The sequence below is a fragment of the Grus americana genome, chromosome 12, assembly GCF_028858705.1.
Source record: "Grus americana isolate bGruAme1 chromosome 12, bGruAme1.mat, whole genome shotgun sequence".
Taxonomy (NCBI): domain Eukaryota; kingdom Metazoa; phylum Chordata; class Aves; order Gruiformes; family Gruidae; genus Grus; species Grus americana.
In genome coordinates, this window is record NC_072863.1 from 7,372,703 (window position 1) to 7,396,474 (window position 23,772).

The window sequence follows — 23,772 nt, forward strand, 5'->3', positions numbered from 1 at the left end:
CTCCTGCATCTTATCACGGGCCCCCCCCACATCCCCACTTCCCGCTGGTGCAGCCCACGAGTGTGAGGGCTACATGGGCAGCGGGTGTGCGCACCCCTGCCAGCCCCGGCGGGATGGTCCCCACCCTCCGCATGAGTCACCGGCTGCCTGCCAGTACCCGGACATGCAGCCACAGCAAAGTTTCTTTACTGCTTAAAACAGTCCCGCCGGTACCCGTGGCCCCGAGGTCACCGTATGTACCGCAGTGGGCAGGTGACCCCAGGGGCTGCACACCACATGGCAGCCGGCTTGCGGCGGCAGGTGATTCGGGCACCCCATAAGTCCTTCGTGTCCATGCGCGCGGTCCTGGGCAGGCGGGCATGCTCCTGTCCCCCTGGCACCGCAGGGATGCACTGGGACCCGGTGCCGCTTGCAGGGCCCGGCAGCGCCTGCCTCTGTCACAGCTTGTGCCATGAGCCTCCTCTGGCTGCCGGCACAGCCTGGCAATGCCCGTCCCCATGTCCATAGCTGGCTGGAGAAGCCAGGTGCTGGCTGTGCCTCAAACAATGCTGTGCCTCACACCGGGCTCGTGGGGTACCTCGAGATGCAGAGGGGTCCCCGGCGGGTGCCGGCGGCAGCAGACGCAGTGCAGGAAGTCAGCGACGTTGTGCCGGAAGAGCTGGCGGCAGGGATGCAGGTACTGGAAGAAGAGGAGCATGAAGTAGATGCCCAGGCAGTAGCCAAGGAGCAGCTGCACCACCAGCAGCAGGGTGCAGATGTTCTCGTAGACATCTGTCTTGAAGAAGTACCAGAGGATGACCAGGGCCATGTTCTCTGCCAGCCGGGCCACGTAGTACACGGCCAGGCGGCCCCAGTTCTGCGACTTGTCAATGAGGTCCCGGTCGGCCAGATTGAGCTGCACGGCTGACCAGCAGAACATGTTGATGCTGGCGTAGAGGAGGGTGAAGGCGCAGAGCACCACCACCGTGCCCACCCGACTGAAGTTCTTCTCGATGTTGTCGGGCAGGCTGGTGCCGCTCCGCCAGAACTGCACCCAGGGCAAGAAGAAGACCACCAGCAGGTTGGCCAGGGCGATGGGGATGATCCAGTGCTTGAAGACGGTGCTGAAGAGCACAAGGACGGCCACGCGGGTGGAGATCTCCAGGCTGCGCCACAGCACAATGCAGAGGAAGGCCAGGGGCCGCAGCTGGACCTTGTAGTCATCGTACTTGACCTGGATGGCCAGGACGTTGCAGACGAGTGCCCCGTAGGTGACCGACACCAGGCAGATGCCCATGAGGACAGCTGCAGAGGGAGAGGGCAGGAGAGTCAGGCAGTGCTGGGCACCGGGCTGCGTGCCCAGCCTCTCTGCTGCCCTATGTGCAAAGCATGGGGTGCCAACCATGGGTGCAAAGCGTGGGGTGCCAACCCTGGGTGCGAAGTGCAGGATGCCAAGCACCAGGGCTTGCAGCAGGAGGCTCGGTGTGAGCACTGCTGGGACAGCCTGTGGCTGGTGGTGACAGACCCCATGATGGGGTGGCTGTGGGGGAGCACTGCATGCAGCAGGAGGTTCTGCTCCCTCATTTTCTCCCTACATCAAGCCAGAAGCCTTTGCCAAACTGGGGCTGTTCCTGTGCTTGCACCAGGCACCAACGCCCCTGCTCTGCGCAAGAAATGCTGCTCAAGGGCAAGTGGGGCACGGTCTGTGCAAGCGTCCCTCTGCCCTCACCTGGGCCAAGAGCCACACCACCATAGCCCACCATTCACCCCGGGAGCATCTCAAGAGCCACCCTCATCTGGGGGCTGCAAAGCCAAGGTCTTTCGTAGGGACCACCGGCGGCTGCTCACTTTCAGCGCAGCCAGGAAAACTGTGATGGAGAAAAAGGGAAGTGTGCGGCTGGTCCCAGTTGCACCCTATCGGTGGTGGTGGCTGCAAGCTATGGGGCTGGGCTCAGACACCCAAGCTGCGAGGGAATCACTCAAAATTTGTCAGCCAGGATTTGCTTCCCACATCTGCTGCCGGAGTAGCGCCGGGCTCATCCTCCTGCCTCTGCTGTTCCTGCTCCCCAAAACACCCTCGCAGGGGCCACGGTCACGCAGGGAGTTTCTGTGGGGCATCTCCCGTGTTCCCTTTTCCATGCACCTGCCCTGAGCACAGAGGGCAAGGCCTGGGCTCCCAGCACAGCTGGGAGAGGGTTGGTGAGGGCAGCTCCTTCACCCAGTGCTACTGTCGGAAAGGTGCAAGAGCACTCCTGCACAGCCGGCTCAGTAGCACGCCAAAGCAAGAGTTAACATCTTAATCCAGCCTCTGAGCACATAAACACCCCAGGAGCAGGCAAGGGAGCCTGGGAGTGGGGAGCACTGGGCTGGGCACTCCGGCTGTCGGGGAAGGCACAGAAATAGATCTGACGGAGGGAGCGTGGGGAAGCCAGAGCCCATAGCTAGCCTAAAAAAACCAATAACTGATGCAGACCGGAGCAGCCCAGGGCAGGGGCACGGCATCTTTATGGGACGGGGCACTGGGTGTTTGGCACATGCAAGTCCCATGGCTGGGAGCAGAGCCTGGTGCCTCGGTCACAGCCAGCTCTTCCCACTCTCCCCAGCCTCACTCCAAGCTGGAAAGCAGAGCACTGGGCGTGGGAAAAGCAAACCAGGGGACAGACAACTACCCAACCTCTGTGAGTTGCGCTCCACATTTGGGGGAGTCTGGTGGCAGCCGTGCCCCCAGGCAACCCCTCAGACCTTCGTTCAGATGCTACAGGGGCACGCACAGCTAAGGAGCTGCCACCGTGCGCTGGTGGGGTCCTGCCTGCACGGCCCCGGGGGAGCCCATGTGCCAGGGACCCTTACCTCGGGCGGCAGGGACGTACTTCTCCAGGATGCTGATGTAGAGCTGGAGGGTGAGCTGCGGTGTGGAGCCCAGGAAGGCCTGGATGACCGCCATGCGCTTGAAGGCGTTGCGGTGCGTGGCCAGCCGGCGCACCGAGTGGCCCACCTCCTGCTCCATCTCCACCTCATAGCCTTTCCGCAGCCGCCGCTTGCGGGTTATGGTGACGTAGGGCTCCTCCTCCTTCCCTGACCAGCAGTACACCACCAGGGCCTCCATGCACCTGCGGGGACATGGCAGCCATCACCCCACCAGCTCCCCCCTGCCCCCCAAGGCTCTGCTCCCAGCACCTCCAGCCCCCCCTCACCCAGTGCCAGCCGGACCCTTCTGCTGGGCACAGCCCAACTGATTTGGGCAACTGTTCAGCAGCGCTGCAGGTCTCTGGCCCTGGGATGTCAGGATTAGGGCAGGGTCTCACCAGGACCATGGGGATGCCTGGTGGCTGCTACTCTGCTCCGGCACTCAGGGTGAAGTGTGTGGGGCCGGGGAACAACAACTGCCCCAGTGAGGGGTGCAACGACTGCTGCAAGAGGTGCAGCATCCAGGGTACGGAAACTGTAGCTCTGCTGGGAGCTAGAGCTACAGGAAGGGGTTAATTGCCTTCGGGCCCTGCTTTCCCCACTGGCACAAAACAGCATCTCTTCCTCTGAATGGAGGCAAAGAGAAACTTTCTGATACTGCCTTTGATCTCTCCTCTTGAGCAGAAGGCTTCTACGCTTCCTTCTTGGTGGGGACGGCAGGAAGGGGAGCGCAGGGTGAAGCCGGGTGTGACACGGGCAGATAAGACAGCGCTTCCGCAGCCCCTTCCCCGCAGGGCACCCTCACATGCGAGCAGCGGAGGCCAGTTTCTCCCACGCTGCTCCCCGCTGCAAGGCCAGTGGCCAGCGGGACCCCCAGCCCCTCTGCACACAGCCATGAGGTGGGTACGTGTGGGCCAGAGGCGATCAGCAGCGGAGGACCCATCTGACAGGCTTGGCTCCCGCCCGGGGACAAACTGGCTCTGAGACCAACAGGACGTAATTATTTATGACTGTTCATTAGAACAGCAGAAGTTGCTCTGTTTCAGACTCAAATGGAATGAGTTTTTTAGATAAATTCTCTTGCCAGATCAGGCCAGTGCTCATGGCTCGTTGCAAACTAACAGGAAAACGGTTTTATCCAAAAGGCCTGGCTTCAACGGCAGTCCCAGCTGGCTCCCGGTGCCCTGCCAGACCTTCTCAGCAGGCTGGGCTCCATCTCCAGCCCAAGGAGCCAACTGAAGCAGCCCCTCCAAGCGGCTCTGGCTGGCTCTTGCAGGTGGCCAAGCACCATCGTAACCATCTCGGATGGCTGTGGTTGGTGCAGTGAGAGCTGTGACTCCACCATGAGCCAGCATGGGGTGAGGCGGGCCCGCAGCCCTGCCAATGGCTGGCTCCCCGGCTGCCTCTAAAGATGAGCCGTGGTGACAAGGACACCCCCAGCACCCTGCTTGTTTCCGGTGATGGAGGAAGTGTGGTGCAGGCCGCAGTGTTTTGGCAGCTCTGCGGGTACGGCATGCCCCAAAGTGTGGCTCCCAGTGTGCCCTCAGGGAAGGAGCTCCACGGGGATGGCAGCTCTGCCACGCCACTGGCTGCAAGCCCTGTGCACTCTTGCCGAGCGGGACTGGCCAGGGATGATGGCAGCCTGGGGAGGCACTGCAGCATTCCCAAGGAGTGAGAGATCAGCACCTCTCTGGCTTGTGCAACATCCACCCCCTCGCCCTCCTCTCCCCAGTGGGGTCCGGTGGCCCCCCAGCTCCCATGCCAGCCCCGCTCCTGCACCCAGATCCTCTCCTCCGTGTCCCATAACCCCCACCTGTCCCAGGCCCAGACACCTCTTTGGGAGGACAGAACTATTCCTATTCACCCTCAAGTTCCTATTCACCCTCAAGCACCCCAGCCGGGACTTGCATCTGTGCTCCCAGCCTAAGCAAGATGACAGCAAACCCCAAAGGCAGAGGGCAACGCCAACTGCAGAAAGTAACCCTGTGAAGAACCTTTCTAGCAGCTGAGATACAACAGGCTGGGAGAGCAGAGTCCTGCCCGGAGCAGGGCTCCAGCAGGCAGGAGAGCAGGCAGCCATCCCCCCGGCAGGACCTCCGCTGGGGAGGGGGTGGCCGAGCAGCAGACCCCCACGGGCCGGGAGCAGCAGTGCCCCCGGGGAGGAAGGGGACGGGGAGCCGGCAGGAGCAGCTCCGGGCGCACGGGAGCGTGCTGCACGGACAGATGGCTGCTGACAGCCGGTGCCCGGAGCGCCCCGCCCGGCCCCCGCTGCCCGCGGGACCTGCCGGCGGTCTCCGCGTCCCCCGCCGCGCTCACCTGATGATGGGCCCGAGCTGCAGCAGGTGCATGAGCAGGACGAGGGGGCGGTCGCGGCTGAGGTCGCGGTGCACGAAGATGAGGGTGAGCTGCACCAGGACGGAGGGACAGAGCACGAAGAAGACGGTGAGCGCCAGCCAGAACCGGTCGTCGGAGTGGCCGTAGGAGAGGCAGAGGACGGCGGCCGCCGCCCCCTCCCCGCAGAAGAGCGCCGTCGAGAAGACGATGCCGAGCGGCAGCTTCGCCCGCGACGGGGCGGCGGTGGCGGCGGGCGGGCAGCCCCCGCTCGGGCCGTCCATCCCGGCCCCGGCCCGGCCCGGCCCGGCCGCTCAGCCCCGCCGCGGCGCCATCCCGGGCTGCAGCGGAGAGAAGAGCCGCGCTGCGGGGCGGGGCGGGGCGGGGCGCCCCCGCCTCACGGCGCCCCGACGGGCAGCCCTGGCCCGGCCCCGCCGAGCCGCGCCGAGCCGTGCAGTGCCGAGCCGAGCCGTGCCCCGGCGGGGCGGGGCCGCACCGCACCGGCAGCGCTCCGGGCCCGTACCGACAGGTACAGGGGGCGGGACACCTCGCCGGGCCCCGACCCTCCATCCCGGTGTCTCCCGGCCAGGCATCCCCGCCGTGCCCACCACCCCCGTGCCCCGGGACTCCCTCGCGGCTGTGCCCAGGTCGCCACCAGGCATGGAGCCCCCTGCCCCGGGACACCCCCACCTGCACCCCTGCCCCAACACCCCCATCTTTGCCCAGGATCCTCCACCCCAGGACTCCCATCTCTGCCAGGAACCCATGCCTCAAGACACTCCCGACATGGGCAGGACCCACACTCCAGGACCCCCCTGGCAGCCCAGGAACCCCCTGCAGCACCCACCCAGGGACCGCCCCCCCCAGTCCCCCAGCCATAGCCCTGCCAGCCCCCACGCTACACCCTGTGTGCCTTCGAGCCTCTGGGGTCCTCCCTAGGTCCCGCCTGCCAAGTCCTGGCCCAACTGTGCCCTGGCAGCTACAAGTGTCCCAAGATGCAGCAACATGGGGAGCTTCCCCCGCCAGGGTGTCAGTCCTCCCCAGGGTCAGTGGGGTCCTGCCGTGGGGCAGGAGGGGATGCCAGTGTGGGTGCCACCCCTGCCCGCAGCCAGGCCAGTGGCTTTTACCAGCCATCTGCCAGACCGCTGCCTGCACCCGCTACCGCCCCAGCTCCGGGGGCTGACCTTGAGCTCCAGCCCCGGGGAAGGATGCACGGGGCTGGGCCAGGGCACCCACCAGCCCACAGCCCTGTGCTTTGTGGGACAGCATGTGGGAGGAAGGGTGTTGCCAAGGCAGGGAGCATTTTGGTACCTCGCAAGCCCAGCTGTGGCAGGGACACTCGTTGAGGCCCAGCAGGCAGCTGGTGTGTGTGTGTGCAGGGCTGGCCTCAAGATTTGGGTAGGATGTTAATGGAGGAGATGTGGCTCCTGCATCCTGGATGCTCCTACCTCCAGGTAGGAGGTAGTGAAGACCACCTTGGCCTACAGCTGAGCAACAAGGTGCTTTCCCCATGGCCTTCAAGGACCCACCTTCAAGGTGATGGGATATATGGACTCACTGACGGAGCCAAACCTCCCACCACTGAGCCCGCTGCTCAGCCCCACATCCCCTCCTGTCTGTCCCACCTGTGGTCCAGGCCCAGGGAGGCAGCTGAGCTCCACACCTCGGTCACCAGTACAGCAGTGGGAACACAAGGCTGGCTGGGCTGTTCCCCTCATCGATGGCCATGGGGCTCCCTGCCCAACACCAGCCCTGCCTGCCTGTCCCCCACAAGCAGTGGTGTGAGCGCAGGCAGCTGCTGGCACGGCCATGCACAAGAGCTGACTCGCACGAGTGTGTGCTGCCTGCCAGATTACTCAGTCCAGCCTGGGCACACACTGGCTGGCTCGGAGAGATGGGACAAGGCAAAGAGTGTTTGAGGTCAGCCAATTTTCCCTGGTTTAGGCAGACCGGGAAGTCTTAGGTAACTTTTAAAAGGCACTCAGTGTTCATCCCTTGGCAGCCAGGCCAGCTCACAAGGAGGTGCCCACATTAACAGCAAGGACATTGTGTCCATCACTTGCCTGGCCCCACACAAGCCAAAAGCATGAAACCCCCCAAACCCCACTTTTCCCCATTTTATCGGGCTGGAGGCCTTACCGGGACTATCGAGCTTAGCAGCAGCAGAGCTGGGAATAAAACTACAGGAGACCTTGGAGGCCACGTCTCCCCTGACGGCAGCTCCCACAGAAGCAATCCCAGTCTGCAGCTGCTCAGTGCTTTTCCTTCCAACACTGAGCAGTTGCTTGGGGAAACCACAAACACCATGAGCTCATAGGGACTAGCCTGACCAGCGGGGACGGGAGACCTACGTGTGACCACTCAGCTCTGGTATGATAGTTACATATTTTTCAAGCTGTTTTTGGAAAACAGCCTCTCAAAAAAAAAAAAAAAACCAGCAGGGCAGAGGGTGAAGGGAACAGCATCCAAGCAAAGAAGCCAGGTGCCTCCTGCGCATACTCGGGGTGGGAGCTGTGCACGGGCAACAGCTGCGCCGGCCCCAGCACGCAGCCTGGCTGAGCGCTCAGCCGGCGATCTTGCATCTTGCAGCACTGCCAACTGCGCCCACACCTCCGTATTAGCAGCAAGAGCAACGTGCAATTTATACCATTTATGCAACTTCCACTTATCCAAATTAAAAGCATCCCCCAGGAGTCTGGCAGGTCACCAAGCCCTCGGCTGAGCAATGCCTGGGCTCCGACTCATTGTATTTTTAATTTCATCTTCCCCTGCTTCATGATGAAATACTTAAGAGCAATTGTTTAAGCAGTCAAGAATTCCATTCCTGCGTCCAGCAGCCCCAGCAGCCATCAGGTGAATGGAGGGATGAAGCCTCACAGCACTTCCCACACCAGTTATTATCCCATTTTCTGACCCTAGCACAGAGAGGCAGCGGGTTGTTTTTCTGTTTCATGCTGTGAGTCACCCCTCAAGCCTAACCCTACCTGTCCACATCTCAGCGCTGTAAACAGCAGACCATAAAAGCGATCTGTGTCACAGATAGCATCAGTGAGCGATCCTGCCCCTGATGCCTCCACCACTCCCTGTACCAGCCAGCTCAACGCCCGCGCCTCTGCCTGCAAACTCAGCATGGCTTGGGCTGCACAGACACCCTGTGACACTGCGTCACAGAGCTGTGACAAACTGGGAGGGACTGTGTGAGCACTGGGGACATCCCACCCAGGTGTTCCCGTGTGCAGTGGCTGGATCCTGGGCCAGCAGAGAGGGGAGCTGCTGGCCAGCCCTTGCTCTGAGCCCCTGGGCTGTGGAGCTGCAGTCCAGATGGGTGAAGCAACCTCCAATGCAATGCAAAGCTGCCATGGAGATGCCTAACAGAAGGGGACTGTGCTGGTCTCTCTAGGGCCACATAAGAAAGTGAAGGTTTTTAGATGGGTGGCAGGTTATTTATGTAACAGCAGCACCTAGAAGCTCAGGAGTTTTGCAGATCTCACTGCCAGGAGCAGAAGAGAAAAGCAGAGGGAAGGACAAAACACTGTTTTCCCTGCACAAGGATGGCATGGTGCTGCCTGAGTCCCTGTCCCGTGCCTTACTGCAGGCACCAGCATTCAGGAGTCTCCCCCCCACCCGGGGATGCCCAAGGCACCAGCTCGGGTCCTGCCACCATGTGTGGATGTCAGTTCTGTTCCCACAACCGCCTGCCCTGTCCTGGAGAGCATCCTAGCTTTATTATTTTCTTCATCCCAGCCTTCATTATTTTCTTAATCCCAGTGTTCACACAACACGCTTTGAACACAGGGCCATGGCAGTGGTGGCTGCCCGCCGTGTGAAATGCGGGATTTGCTGTGCAGTTTTTCCAGCCCGTTGCACGCCTGCGGATGAGTGAGGGCATTTGTGTGCGAGCCTGGGCTGTACGTGGGGTGGAAGCAGGCTCCCTCACCGGCTCTCACTCCGAAAATAGCCATGTCTGCTTTATACATGCCTGCCTGGCGGCTCGGCTCCTGTAAAAGGAGAAGAGAAAAGCTGTTTGCACATGGCAAGGAGCTCCTTGCCAGACCCCTTAAAGAGCCCAGGTGGGGTGAGCTGCCAGCACGCTCCCACAAGCCCTCTCCTCTCCTCTCCTCTCCTCTCCTCTCCTCTCCTCTCCTCTCCTCTCCTCTCCTCTCCTCTCCTCTCCTCTCCTCTCCTCTCCTCTCCTCTCCTCTCCCTGGGCACTGCCACTGCACTAGGACCCGGAGCAGACATCGCTCCCAGAGCAGTGGCTGGGACATGCCAAGCGCATGCTGCCGGCTTCCCAAATATAGCCCTGCACAGAGGTGGAGGCAGCTGCCTGGGGTGCGGGGCCGGCCGTGCTCCCCCGCCTCCAATGTCCTTTCAGATCAACACCCCCCCCCCCCGGGAACACGCTCTGTGCTGAGCATTAAACATTCAGCTGGTGCTGCACGGGGCGATAGCGGGGACGTGTTGATCCCCAGAAGACCCCATGCGCTGGATGAAGTGGAAATCACAAAGTGTTCCCCAGCTCGACATGCAGGGAACGGGGGACACGGTTGCGTCCCCTCAGCACAGCCACGCTGCTCCGACCGGCAGGGCTGGCAGCTGGGGTGTTCCCAGGAATCTGCGAGCCGGGGACTTTTTACTTAGTTTGGAAATAGCTTTGCAAATCACTGGTTTTCACAGCCTAAGCTGTTTGGATTTTGCATTGCATTCTCAGTACCTCAGCTGCATTTTCTCCTGCCCCAGCAGCCTGTGGAATAGTTTCTGACTGGGGAAATATTTTTTCCATTTGCTTTGTTATGTGACTCTGCTTTTGCCGCTCTGTTTCCTCATCCAGCTTCGCTCCCTTATCCTGCTGGGATCAAAACCCGTCTCTGCCCTGAGGACATTGTCCCTCTAAACCCGGCTGCAGGCTGGAGCCTGTGCTGAGCCCACCGCCGGGCTCGGTGCTGCCAGAGCCGGGGTGCCTGCGGGCAGAGCAGGCACGGCCATGCTCCTCCGGCACGGGCCGTGCCACTGCTGCCTCACGGCTTAAATTCTTTAACAAGAAAATGGAGTTAACTTCTTCAGGTGCATTTATAGGTCTTGGCAATAATTACACATTTTGAAGTCATGCCTCTTTGGCTACACTCCCAGCTCAGGCAGCGGGTGATGCTGTAACATTAAACTGAGCAGGAAGGGTTAAAATTACTTCTCATTAACTGATTCCCCTGGTCCCACCTGCTGTAAGAGTATACAGCCCTGGCAGCATGCTAACCCAGCCAGGCTCCAGCCAGGCTGCGACTGACTGCAGGTGGCCGGGCATCCCGCAGGCAGGAGGGATGGTTTACACTCTCCTTTCCACTATGCTTTGCTGCAGGAAAGCAGCAGGAGCACTGTAATGCTCTCAGCAAACCGCCATAGGAGCCTGGGGAAGGCTTGTAGCCATCACAAGGGCATCACCGAGCTCCGTGCACAGTGCAGGAGAAAGCCAGCAGCTTCCCTGCGTAGCAGGGAGCAGAGCAAAGCCCGGCAGAGGAGCTTGCACTGACATCCAAGCTTCTCCCAGGAATTCATGTGTGCTCTGGTTGGGAATCACCCAGCCAGAAATTGGGTGAAAAGCAAGCAGCTCCTGATACTAGTGGTGGGGGAGTAAAGAGTGCTCCAGAAAAACAACCTCCCTCGCCCAAAATAGCTTGCAAAATGGTTGCTGGCATGTTGGCGGGAAGCACAGCCGGTTTGCACCATGGCCTCCACGCCCGCACAAAGTGTAAACCGGCTGCGGTCCCTGCCGTCCCACCAGCCTGCCAGCAAACATCCCCGGTGCCCCAATTCATCACCAACAGGTCTCCGTGGCACAGGCTGTAATTATCTTGCATTTCCAGCCTGACCGCGGGGCGTTCGCCTGTAATTAGCTCTTGGGATTTAGGAGCTCGTATGATCCAGGGTTATCATTAGCCACCAGAGCTGTGCTGGGATTTAAAGGGACGATGTGGCTATTTGCATATCTACCGCCTCGGTGTGCTACTGCCGTCGTCCGATGCATTAAATAGAAAGATGAGTACCTTCCCAAAGCCCGTGCATGTCCTCACCCTGCTGCGGATGCTTTTTTGGGCAGGAACGATGCAGTCCCAAGCAAAACAGGGCAGCTTGCTTGTAAATATTTCCACCGGGACTTTTTGATCCTTGCCATCACCTCGGTTTCAGTGCCACCCCAGCTCAAGGCACTCAGTAAATGCTATGGGCAGCCCCTATAGCTCTGCGCTGCCCACTGCTTTCCCTTGCAAGCTGTCATTGCCCATGAGCAAGCTCCCCCAGCCCTGCCACTGCTGTCCCCCCAGCTCTGCCCCTCACCCCAGGGTTCCCAGGAGGGGGGTCCCGGTGTGCCCGATGCTGGCTCGGGCATGTACTCACAGGGTCTAGGGAAGCCAAGGCAGGGCAGCCTGCCAGCCCACGTCCATCTGTGCTTCTCTGCGGTCGCTGTGGTTTCGCCTCCTTCTCTCACCTGCAGCACTCCAGTGGGCAGAAATAGCCCCAAAACATGTGCCACCTTCCGGGAAGCGATGCCAGGGGCTGAGCAGCCCTGGCGACCCAGGCACAGCCCTCCCTCGGGGGCTCCCACTGGCACTGGCAGCACTAGGGGGTCCAGCCCAGCACGGTGCCGGGGCACAGTCCAGTAACGGCTCCGGCAAGGAACATCTCTGGTTATCCACCAAGATAATAAATTCTGCCTTCGAGTTTCTCACCTGGCAACAGTCACCAAGGAAACCCGGACGGCTGCTGCGGGTCCCCGCTGGCACTGCCCGGGGGGCTCCCCACGGCGCTGGCAGAGGGGCTCCGGCTGCACCCCGGCCGGCCGGCTGTGTGGGCGAAGGACCAGCTGCCCACGCTGTAACCTGAGCCCAGGCCCGGCAAAATGCCCGTTGATCCAGGCTTGGCCCTCACACCGCCTCGCCGGAGCCGAGTGTGGGTTTCACCAGATTTGGGGTGGGTTTTGAGGTTTTCCCAGCTGTTGAGCCCTGTGTGTATGCATCTGGAGGGGGAACCTGGAGCTGCCTCAGGCTCCTGGGGGGTTTCCTGGTCCCCGGTGACGATTTGGCCATGGATTTTGGACACTTGTGTTAAGAGCAGCTCAGAGACCTCTAGAAATTCATCGGTGCCGGAGGGAGACCAGCTCTCACTGCCCCTCGGGGATGCCATGCCGCTGCCTCTGGGGCTGCCTGCCACATGACACTTCCCTATGTATAACACTCATGGTCGTGCCTCTTCCTGTGCCATCGGCTGGCAGTGCCACCCCTAGGCACAGAGTCAGGTGCTGATGCTTCCAGCCGTGGTACAGCTAATTCTGCAAAAGGCTTCCCAGCCCCGTGCTGCCTGCAAACCTGGTCCCAGCAGGCTGCTGGCATGGGCATGGGAGCAACGGGGAAAGGCCATCGGGCTGGGGACAGGGGTCTGTCCCTGGGCCAGGCTAAGGCAGCTGGGGGTGCAGCCAGTGCCCTGCCGTCAGAGGTGTGGGGGTGAACAGTCAACCCAAATATTGTTGCATGTGGCCGCGATATTGATATGGAAACTTCCTCCATCAATCATTAACCACACATAGTTCCCTATCTGCAGCTTGGCTCCGGAGCAGCTTCCTCGCTCAGGGACGGGCACCGAGCTTCCCCATAGCATGTGGGGCTGGAGGGAGGGGCTGTGCCCAGCCTGGGCTTGCACATCAGGGGTCACCCAGGTGCTGTGGGATGCCTGGCAGCATCTCAGCATCCTTGGCTCATGGCTGGGGCTCAGCTGGTTGAGGTAGTGCTGCTGGCTCTGGGTGGTTTAGCATGGACCGATGCGATCCAGCAGGATCCCTGCTTGCTCCTCAGCGTGGCTTTTGGAGAGTCTCATGTCCTCATCCGTCTGGACCCCGCTCCTCCCTCCCAAAGCTCCTATGGCTCAGACATCCCCGCGGCCTCTTCTCATCACACAACAGTGGCAGCGTGCCAGGGAGGGCAGCCCCAGCTGGGTAAAGCAGCAGGAAACCTGAGAAGCAAGATCTTATCAGCGTTGCAGATAAAGGAGTTAGGGTTTTGGCTCTGCTCCCTGTCCTTCTGTCCGAGGGTCCCCACTGCCTCCCTGCTCCCAGCCAGGCACCTGCTTAGGCTGGTTGGTATTTCCATTTGGAGCAGCACAGGACCTGCTGCTCAGGGGGTGCCTCGCTAGGGCATGAAATACAAGCAGTGAGCAGAGATGTCCCCCAGACCGGCACAGAGGGAACCCCTGGGTGGGCAGCAGAGCCTCAGAGAAACATCCACACAGGGATTAGGCAGCGAGGAGCCAGGGACACCATTCATTAGAGGAGACACTAATTCGGCTGGAAACCCCACGTGGGCTGTCAGGCGATGTCCCCACCACAAGCCATTTAAGCCAGCGATGGAGGCGCGAGGCTGCCCAGCACTGTGCGGGCACAGCCGGGTGGGTAATGCAGTGCTGTGCCGTGCCACCCAGTGTGGCGGGCAGCCCCGCTGCACTCCATGTCCCAGCGGCCACCGGCCTGGGCCGACCTGCCAGGATTAAGGAGGCTGCGAGGAGTAAGTAATTTAAAGCCAGATTAGATTTAAGCAGCTGCAACGCAAAGGGGATGTGAGCAGGGGCCGCACGGCGAGGACGAGCGGGTGAGACGCTGATGCTGCTCCTGCAACGCAAGAAGGGGCTGCTGGGGCAGGGTCTGGCCAGGGGTCCGTGCCTGTGGAGTATTGCCCGGGGGGCTGGGGTTTGTCCCCAGGCTTGGCTTGTGCACACCAGGCTGGTGGAGGCAGCAGTGCTGGGCCATGGGACGGGGCACCCCAGGGTGAGATGCCCCCCACCATGGGGAGCAGGCACAGGCAGGAGGATGAAGCACAGGGAGACACCAGGCTGCTCGCTTTGTAGGTGCTGAAGAGAGGCCATCCCTCGGCGTGGGGCTGCTGAGCATGTTCCACCTCTTCTCCCACTGCTGGTCATGGCTGCAGGCCATACAGGAGCCCATCAGGTAGGACACCACACCCGCTCCTCAGGGCTCCGGGGGGGCACAACGTCTACCCGCGTGTTTATCAGTGAGGGCACCGGTGCGGTAACACTGCGAGAGTGGTGCCCGTTGCAGGAACCGTCCCCAAACTGTGGAGCAAGGCACACGTGTGTCCTTGCAGGCAGGAGCTGGACAGGGAGGGGAGTGGGGCAGGCAGGGGTGTGCATGTGGGAACACTCCCAGAGGGGTTCCCCCTGTGCAGAGTCAGCAGCTCCCCGAGAAAGCTGAGAAGGACGAACTGAAACACCAGCCATGTTTGTGCGTGTCAGGAGACCTGGGTTACTTCCCTGGGGCTGGCACTGCACCAGCCCGGGCAGACACAGCAGGTGATGGGGGCGGTTTATGGTCCTCTCCCGCGAGCAAGGACACATTGCTGTAATGCTGGACGTGGGGGCCGTGCCACCCACACAGCCTGGTCTGTATGTTTAAGGAAGAAACAACACTGTGGATGACTACTGTGGCTTGTCAACCACAGGGAAAACATTCTGCGCATGGCTCTGGTGGAGCACATCGCTGGAGACCAAATAGGACTGTTTAGCAACAGGAAAAACCTCCTGGGTCCAGGCAGAAGCCTGAAAAATGCCCTTGCTACCTCTCCTTATCTGTATACCCATAACTCACTGACAAGGAAGCACACCAAGAGCAATCATTAACTGTTTGCATATAAGGAACAACTTTTTTGGCCTGTGCGTATCATTGCTTAATCCTATATGGTGTGAAAAGAAGTCTTTGCTGCATGGGAAGCACATTGAAGGCCCCGCAGTGTGGCTGTCCCGAGGTGCCGGGATGGCTCCAGGTCCCTGTGCCTGCTCTCAGGGAACCAGGGACCACCCCTGCCCTCGCCCCGCTCAGCCAGAGCCTGTGTCACCATCCTGCCCCTCTCCTGCCGAAGCATGGCCACGGTGTGCAGGGTCCCTTGCCCTCCCAGGGCCAGAAGTGGTCTCTGCTCCCCAGGGATCACAGCCTTTCTCTGGGACACTCACTCACTGTTGTCGCTCCCCAGGAAGGTCACCCTCCTCGTTGTGGGGCTGGACAATGCAGGGAAAACCTCCATCATCATGGACATAGAGAGAGGTGAGCCCCAGAGCCGGCCTCAGCTGGGAGCAGCAGCTTTACAGTACTTTGCAACCAAGTGCCCAAGCCTTGAAGGACTGAGGTCCTTGAAATAGAGCTGCTGGGCTGGGGGAACTGTGCAGGGCACTGGCTGTGCCCTGGGCAGCCCTGGGAGCAGGAGCGGGGATGTGGCTGGGGGAGGAGGAGGCACATGTCGCAGGGATGCTCCTGGGCTCGCTGCGCCAGCTCTCTGCCCTCTCCCTGCGCGCAGCGCTGGCCGGCGAGGTGCTGCCCGCGGCGCAGCCCGGCCAGACCCGCCTGCAGGTGGACAGGTTCGAGGTGACGCTGGTGGACGTGCCCGGGGGCCAGCGCTCCCGCGGTGCCTGGCGCAGCCACTACAGTGCGGCCCACGGGCTCCTCTTCGTCCTGGACTCCAGTGACCTGGCGCGGATGGAGGAGGCCCGCAAGGTCCTGAGCCGCGTCCTGAGCCATCCCGACGTCTCCGGGAAGCCCATCTTACTGTAAGGGCGAGTCCCCAGGATGTGACCTGTAGGGTTTGGGGTGGGGAGGGAGAGGGAACCTGGTGCTGGGGTTGTGAGGAGCGTGGCTGGGCTGCTGCGGGGACGTGGTGCCCAGGGGTCTGTCGGGGGGTGCTGGGACACGGGGACCCCAGCAGTGCTCGGGAGCTGGGAGCATCTCTGGAGAGGGGCTGGGGAGTGGGCTCCAGCCGGGGCAATGCTTCGGCAATCGCAGCCAAACCGGGAGAAAGCATCCAGCTTCCCCCGCCGCCGTGCGGGCAGGTGCCCGGAGGCCGGGCTGACGGCCGCGCTCCGCTCTCCCCGCGCCCCAGGCTGGCCAACAAGCAAGACGCGGCGGCCGCGCTGCTGCCCTGCGAGCTGATCGAGCGCCTCTCCCTGGAGCGGCTGGTCAACGAGAACCGCTCGCCTTGCCGCATCGTGAGTGCGCGCCTTCCCCGCCCGGCCCCGGGCCCCGCTCCCCGGGCCCCGCCGGGGCTGACCCTGCCCCCCCACCCGCAGGAGCCCTGTGCCGCCAAGCGGGGCCCCCCCGCCGGCCCGGGCCGCGCCACCCTGCAGGGGCTGCGCTGGCTCCTCCGCGCTGCCACGGCCGCCCCGGGACCGCCGCCCGCCGCCGCCCCGCCGCCCGGCCCCGGCCCCAGGGCAGCCCGCGGTCGCCCGCCCGCCCGCAGGTGGGTGCGGGGCTCCGTGGGTGCGTGTCCCCGTCCCCGTTCTCCCCCCTCCCCGCCGCGGGGCTCGCCCGTATCCCCCGCCGTGCTCTCGCCCCGCCAGGGACCCGCCGCCCCCCGGGGAGGATGCCCCAAACGGCGCGGGGAAGATGGGGGAGTACCGGCCGCTGCGGCCCATCCGCCGCCTCCTCCCCCTGGTGAGTGACACCCCCCGGGATGGGACGGGATGGAAGGGGCGGTTCTGCCACCTTCCCCTCATCCCCCTTACCCTGCCCAGGAGGAGAGCGCAAAGGGCCCCGGGAGGAGGAAGAGGAAAGTGAAGGTGAGGCAGAAGGACTCTGGGAAGCCAAACCCAGCCGAGGAGCTGGAGGGACCAGGAGGAGGGGGTGACAGCCGAGCGGGGGCTGCCGGGGGGCTGCTGCCCCCGAACAGGGTCGGACAGGAGGAGCTGGCACCCACTGGGATGGACACCCCCCACCCAGGTGAGAGGGGTTGCGGGGGGCTGCCAGCACTGCTGGCACCGGCACATCAGGACCCCCAGAGCCACCTTACGGGGCGGGTTTGGGTCCTGGCAACATGGCAGTGTGCTGAACCACCGGTCCCTGCCACCTCCGTTAGCTTTGCTTGCAAACCAGCTGAGCGCAGAGTGGGGTCACAGGAGTCCAACTGGGGAAGAGGAGAGACATCTCTGAGCATCTCTGCAGGGGCTGATGCACGGAGGACTGTGGGTCCCCCAGCAGCAGTCCTCTCGGCTGGTTTGGTGACAAATGCATCCTTGCTCAGATGTGGTGCCTGAAATTTTGTATTTCTCCATCCAGTGCAGGGCATGAAAAAGAGAAAGAAGAAGAAAATCAAGAATAAAATCAAGTCGCAGGAACCTGCTGTGGAGCAGCAGCGTGAGGAGGTCTCAAGCACTTTTGGTTGGTATTTCCCAGGACAGATTTTGTTGAAAAGCATCGTGGGGTCTGGCCTGCTGGCAGCGGGGCATGAGCTGCACAGGAGCCCTTGGCACGGGGCAGTTGGTGTGGGGACATGGGCACAAGCAAGTGCTGCTGCAGGGCAAGGTGGGGGCTGTCAGGGGGGCAAATTCTGCTGCCGCTGCCTTTGAGTGGGATGCAGGGAGGCTGCGCGAGTGCGCTGTGCTGGAGCCTGGAGCGTAGCCCCTGTGTTAGTGCCTGACCGCTTCCCTTCCTCCCCAGATTTGTACCGCCGGGCAATGCTGGCTCTGAAGATGAGGCAGGAGCAGAGGAAGCAGCAGTCTGCCATTGTCCCCTGAGTCGGAAGGCACGTCCCAGGGGATTCCAGAATGCAGTGGTAGTGGGACCCATGCTCATTCAGGGCTTCTGGGGTGCTTGGCCAGGGCTGGCCATCCTGGACAATGGGTCCTGGGGCATGAACAGCATCGTTGTCCTCTGCATGGCTTGAAAACCAGGGATCTGCAGGAGCGAGCCAAAAGTCCCTTTGTAAAACGCCTCTCTGGCAGCAAACTCGTCTGAAAAGGGAACAGCCGGCCACTCGCTGAGCCCATGTTAGTATTCTGTGGAAGACTCACTCTGAACCCAGCCGAGCCTGTGGAAGAGAGGAAGATCAGAGCAAATATCCCAGAGGAAAAGCTCGTCTCTTGAATTGTCTTATGCCCAGGCAAAGCTCTCTTCACAGGTCAGGGGCTGGCTTGGCCCCTCAGTCAGTGCCTGTCTGATGCCTGACACATCTAATTTCATGCTGGTGAAGTTGGGAGGGCAGTTACAGATGGTCCGCAGGAGAGCTTCATCCAGTCCCCAGCCACATCTGGCAGGGCTGACAGGAGCCCCCTCACACGGTGGAGGAGGGTGATGCCCGTGTTGTCTGCACATCTTTGCAGCTTGTCAGTGAAGGCTTGCGTAGTTCAATGGCAGACAGCTTGTGGTGGAGCCACTGGAGGCTCCTTCCCAGGAGGAGAACGTTCCTCCTGATCTGGCCATACTCCCCGGAGGACACTGGTGACCCGCAGGTAATGCAAAATGCTCCCGTGTCACTGACAGCCTGGCACCTGCAGTCCAGGGCAGTCCCTGATCTGTGCTCAGCTCAGCTTTGAGACGGGAGAGCAAGCAGCATCCGCATCCCAACACAATCCATCCGTGACACACACTGTGTCCGGCAGAGCCAGGCTGTCGTGGGGACGGGGCTGTGCCAGAGGGCTCGTCCTGCCCAGCTCCGTCTGGGTGCATGTGCTGGGAAACCAACCGTCATCCCTGGAAACACTTTACATGAAGTCAGGAGTGCAGCAGTTTTCCCTCCGTGGCTGCAACAGCGTTGGGACTTGAGCTGCGCTCAGCAGTGGAGCGTGAGTCACCTCTGCTCCTGTGATCACTGATTAACAGGCAATGCCTTCGCAGTCCGGGGGAAGAAAAATTGGTAAAGCCTTTCCCTGAGCAGGGCTGAAAAGGGAAAAGAAAATAAACTCCTGCTACTCTGCCTTGCAGTCTGCTGTAAAGTTTTGTCTAACTCTGCCGGATTCAATTGTCAGTGACTATAGGGATTAATTGTAAATAAACTGTAAATAACAAGAACAACAAACACTGGCCTGTAAATACAGCACTTGTTGTAAACCCTTGTCTCTGGTGGAGATCCCTGTGGTGCCAGGGCTGTGGGCGGTGCAGAGGGTGGGGGGGCAAAGCAGGGGGTCCCTGCCTGCGATGGAGCCCCTTCTCCCGGGCTGGGATGGGGCTGTGTGTGCCCCAGTGGGGGCCGGTCCGGGCTGCCAGCCAGGGTCCCTCTGCCAGGGTCACGGATGTCCGCGGGGCCACAGGGAGAGAAACATTAGAAGTTTATCCCCTCTAACGACCGCTTCTCGCACACCCACTGGGTCTGGAAGGAGGCCAAGCCCTCCCAAGCAGCCGGCACCCCAAAACCAGCCCATGGCTGTGCTGGGGCTGAGCCTCGCTTGCCATGGCTCCAAAATTGTGTGGGGAGCGGGAGCTGTGCAGGTTTGGGAGCGCCCGGCAGGCAGCTCGCTCCAGTACCAGCAGCCACGCGGGGGATACAGCGTGCCCGATGTGACACCCACAGCCAGCGCGGACACGGCGTGCCCCGTGTGACACCCACAGCCAACGCGGACACGGCGTGCCCCGTGTGACACCCACAGCCAGCGGGGTCAGCCAGCGAGATGAGTCCGACGGCAGAGCTGGCCCGGCTGGCACTGGTGAATGAAACTTTCCCCCGGGAGCCAGCCGTAAGAAACCAGTTAGGTCAATCTAATGCACTTTCCCCTGACAAAATGAACTCAAGAGAGTGGTGCAGACAGGCAGTTCAAATGTATTTCAAAATCAAACCCCTTTATCCTGGTGTTCCTGTGGCTGTAGTGGCTAATCCCTCCTAACAGCCAGGAGACAACCCTGATCTGCACCAACTGGGGATACAACTTTTATCTTCTTTAAAAGGTGAGCAGCAATAACTCCGTGTTAAAAATGGTCTATCTCAAAGCTAGAAACATCTCAGAAATGAGATCTTGAGATCTATGTGATCAAAGATAAACCCAAAGATATTAATTAATGGCTACTCCGTGTCAGGGGTAATGGGCTGGGCTGCTCTGGCCACGCATGAAAAGTGGCGGCTGTAGCAAGGGGGTGCAGGCCTGGGGCAGGCAGGACAGGCAGGGCTCCTTTTTCCATCGTAATCCTCCTGCTATTTATCTTACAGTCCTATAGCTGAATAACCAGCAAGGGAAGGAGGTCTCTGGGAGGTACAGTCCTCAGTGGCACTGCCTGCTGACAGCGGGGCAAGGTGGTCCCAGTGTGTCCGATCTACTGGCGGGTGCACCGAGGCCAGGCATGGTGACCAGCAGCGGTCCTTGCCTTGAGGAGATGTCCCCAAAAATGAGGTAGTGGTGAGTGGCACCTTCCCATGAGTCTTGGGTTCGTTGGAAAGCAAATGTGCCAAGAAACACAAAGCAATGCAAGAGCAACTGCCCTGGGAGACCCACCTGTCTATTGATGCAGAGTAAATGGTATCAATAGCATCTTCTGCGGGGAGGACTGGAGCCAGCTGTGTGATACAACCATGCTTTGCATTTAAGCATTTCTATATTATCTAGCACATCCTTCTTTTCAAGTTTCCAGAAGGGCTGTCTCAGGAGGATCAGGTTAGGCAAAACCTGGTTCCTGCTTCCACAAATGTTTTTGTGGTGCCTCAGCCTGGGCTGTGGCTGCATTTGTTGCAAACTGCTGACACAGAAGCGTGTGAGTTTTGCATGCCTGCAGCCCACTTCCCCTCAATGGTGCTTCTTCAGGGAACCCACAGCCGCCGGCATGGCCACCAGCAGCTCTCCCCATGGCATGCGTCCTTCTAAGCCTGAAGGATGGAGGGAGGGAGGCTGCGCCTGTCTGAGCTTTGCAAAAGTTGGTGATGGTTTGTACAGTGCTAGGAGGAGATGAAGACATGTTTCAGTGAGTGCCTGTGGGCATACACCTACACCGGGGCACGGCTGGTCCCACCTCCTCATACCAACATTGCTTTGCACAATCAGATTTTTTTCCTGATGCCTGTTATCGCTATCAAAATTTAACTGCGTAGGCTGGAATGTGGAGGGTAGGGCTACTGCTCTGTTGAGAAGAGAGGTGGCAAGAGGATTGCTTGGTCAGTGCTGAAAACACTGCTTAGCTCTTCTGCGTCCAGCACATCACCAGGCTTGCTGGACAGCGGGAAGACATGGAGGAGAGCCAGGGAGATGAGACCACATGAGCGAGGCTGCTGGCCCCTCTGCCTGCACCCACTGCCCTGCTGTGGTTTCTCCCACTTCTGCCTGCTGGCTGGGCTTAGCCAGCAATTACACTTTAATTTGGAACTCCTCCTTGCTCCTCTCAACCCCAGGATGAGGACAGGGAAGGTGGCATTGACTCTGTGATCTCCTCTGAGAGCCCTGGACTTGTCCCACAGATGTGGACAGGGCAGGAGGTCCCCGCATGGCAATCTGCTGTTAAGATGCACAGGTATCTCTCCTGCTGTAAATCCACTGTTGTATTTTATGAATAAAAACTCAATAGTGTATTTTTTTTCCCCCTACATGAGCCTTTCCGGGGCAGTGTGAACCATTGTGGGTCTCACCATTGTTTCCAGCTTTCGGATGCAGAGATCCTTTGGGAGTCAACCTTCCTGGCACCTGCAGCGAGGATGCCGCATGCTCCGAGGGGCAGGATGGGGAAGGTGAGCCTGGTCCTGGGGTGCTCAACATATTGGGGAGCCATGGGGTGGCACGACCCAGCAGTTTCCAGGCCTGATGAGGGAAAACAACAAAGAGATTTGTGATTGCGTGTAGAACGTGATGGTTCTTTGTCCACTCTTCCACTAACCCCAAATTACAGAAGAAGGAACCAGGAATCAGTTTTTGAGAGAGCATCCCTGACACTGGAGTTTGGACATTAGTTTAGGGTTGTAAAGGCGATTAAGCACGGGTGATCCTTGCTAACGGGTGCTTTGCAAGGCAAATACAACGGGTCACATCCTGCGGGGTGCCTGCAGGTGCTCCTCATTCCCCACCAGCCTCCCTGTAACACTCAGCAGGTGTAGTAGGGTGTATATATGTATATATATATACACACATATTCAACCAGGGCAAGGCTGTGGATTTCCTGGGGGTGGGGGCTTGTACTCAGGGGGATGGGCTTTTGCATGCAGCTCTCCTCTCTCTGTTCTGGACAAAATGTAAAAAAATGAATATAAAATTCTTGCCCTAGAGTGGCTGTGGCTGGTGGGGAGGTGAGCAGCCTCTGCTGCCTGGTGTGCCATCCCTTGGGGCAGGGCTGGGGGTGTCACAGATGTGCTGATAGGGCAGCACTAAGGTGTGCGGGGCTCTCTCAGGTTACACCATTCCTGAAATCTGGTTACAGTATGTATATACTTAAATAAATATATATGAGTGAGGTTAGTGGATTTTAAACCTCAGAGTGGGCATTTGTGTTGGTAAAAGCCTGGATGTTCTTTGTGCTTGAGAAGCTGATTGTTACGTATGCTTTCTCATGCTTGCAGCTCCTGCCCTCTGGCTCAGGTGGGCTGGGTGCCAGCGTGTTCTTGTTGCAGTTTACTAGCTCAGTCAGAAGAAGGAAGTGTTGGGAAATACTTTCATTTTTTTTCTAGGTAAGCATACTAGGACACAACTGATTTCCATGAGATCATTCAAAATATTGAGCTGAAAAATGCTGGCATGTGATATTGGGTGGTTTTTACCCTCTGTGGCTCTCAGAGGCTGTATATATTGAATAATGAATAATCATGCACAGGGTTTCTTTCAGGTTTTTGTTATTAGTTGTAGATCCTCTGTTGTATTACATTAAAAATGAGAGCTGGAGTCATCTATTCTGCAGAATTGTTAGAAAAAAAACAAGACTTAATTAGGTGAGAGTAACTCCCCAAGCTTCTCTTGATTGTTATGAAAGAGGCTATTAAGACTTTGCAAGGAAAGAGAAGATAATGAGAACTGGAAATTAAGAAAATATGAACATTTTTCCTTTCTAGGTTAAATGAGCCTTGTTGCAGACATTATTGCTGGCAGGAGGAGGAAGGATATAATCAAATTTATTTAATGGATATATTTGTCTGAGGGCACAAGGGAATGTGCTGGAGTCTGAGGTATATAAATTTGTCACATCATGTACCAAATATACTTGCTGGTTTTTTGCTCTTAAAAAAGCTTGTTTTTAAAAAGGGAAATTCTGTTAACTAAAATTGGTAGTCTTTCTCTTTCATAAATTATCACTGTAAGTTGCTGCATATTTGAATAGGTTATTTCAGACTTTCAGGAGAAAGTGCCTCTTGAGAAAGACTATCAGTGTATTAATTAGAAGGGCTTTTGCTACAGAACATCATTGGATATGGGATCAAGAGCCAATTTATTAACCAAACTTTTAATTTTAAAGTCTTCTGCAGTGATCAGAGCTCAGGCCTTGTCTGTGAGAGAACTTTCACCTTATTAAAGTGCATTTATATTTCAGTGCAGCTGGGCTTAGCAAGACTCTAGCCCAAATCCCTGGCCTGCGGTGTAGATCTTTTTCTTGCTACCCCAGCCGTGCTCTGCATTAGACTTTAGGACCCATCTTCCATGCGTAGCGCAGCTGTAGGAAGAGGTTTGGGGGTGCTTGTCGTGCTGTGCTGATCCGGGGGATGGGATGCGCAGGCTCCAAGGGAAGTACTGATGCATGCCTTCATGCAAACCCCTCTGCAGGCAGAATGATCTGCTTCCTTCCCTCGTGGGTGTTTTGCAGGTATGATGCAATCTCTCCTTGTAAACTCTTGATGTCATGCTGAG

The 23,772-nt window shown here is 59.3% G+C and overlaps 2 protein-coding genes across 4 annotated transcripts; one reads left to right on the forward strand and one right to left on the reverse strand.

Moving 5' to 3' along the window:
* Positions 1-114: 114 nt before the first annotated feature.
* On the reverse strand, positions 115-12,117 carry XKRX (XK related X-linked). 3 transcript variants are annotated; one of them, XM_054840023.1, is made up of 6 exons: positions 11,937-12,117; positions 11,605-11,695; positions 7,357-9,215; positions 5,203-5,558; positions 2,830-3,089; positions 115-1,284 (listed from the first exon to the last, which is right to left on the reverse strand). In XM_054840023.1, exons 4-6 carry the CDS (start codon positions 5,499-5,501, stop codon positions 539-541), a joined length of 1,305 nt encoding a protein of 434 aa, XP_054695998.1. In that variant the 5' UTR covers positions 5,502-5,558; positions 7,357-9,215; positions 11,605-11,695; positions 11,937-12,117; the 3' UTR covers positions 115-538. The 3 variants fall into 3 exon arrangements, with proteins under 3 accessions (XP_054695998.1, XP_054696000.1, XP_054696001.1); XM_054840025.1 differs by lacking the exon at positions 7,357-9,215; XM_054840026.1 differs by lacking the exons at positions 7,357-9,215; positions 11,605-11,695.
* Positions 12,118-15,329: 3,212 nt separating this feature from the next.
* ARL13A (ADP ribosylation factor like GTPase 13A) lies at positions 15,330-19,020 on the forward strand. Its single transcript, XM_054839456.1, has 5 exons — positions 15,330-15,810; positions 16,140-16,245; positions 16,327-16,690; positions 17,312-17,413; positions 17,693-19,020. Exons 1-5 carry the CDS (start codon positions 15,476-15,478, stop codon positions 17,767-17,769), a joined length of 984 nt encoding a protein of 327 aa, XP_054695431.1. The 5' UTR covers positions 15,330-15,475; the 3' UTR covers positions 17,770-19,020.
* The last annotated feature ends 4,752 nt before the right edge of the window (positions 19,021-23,772 follow it).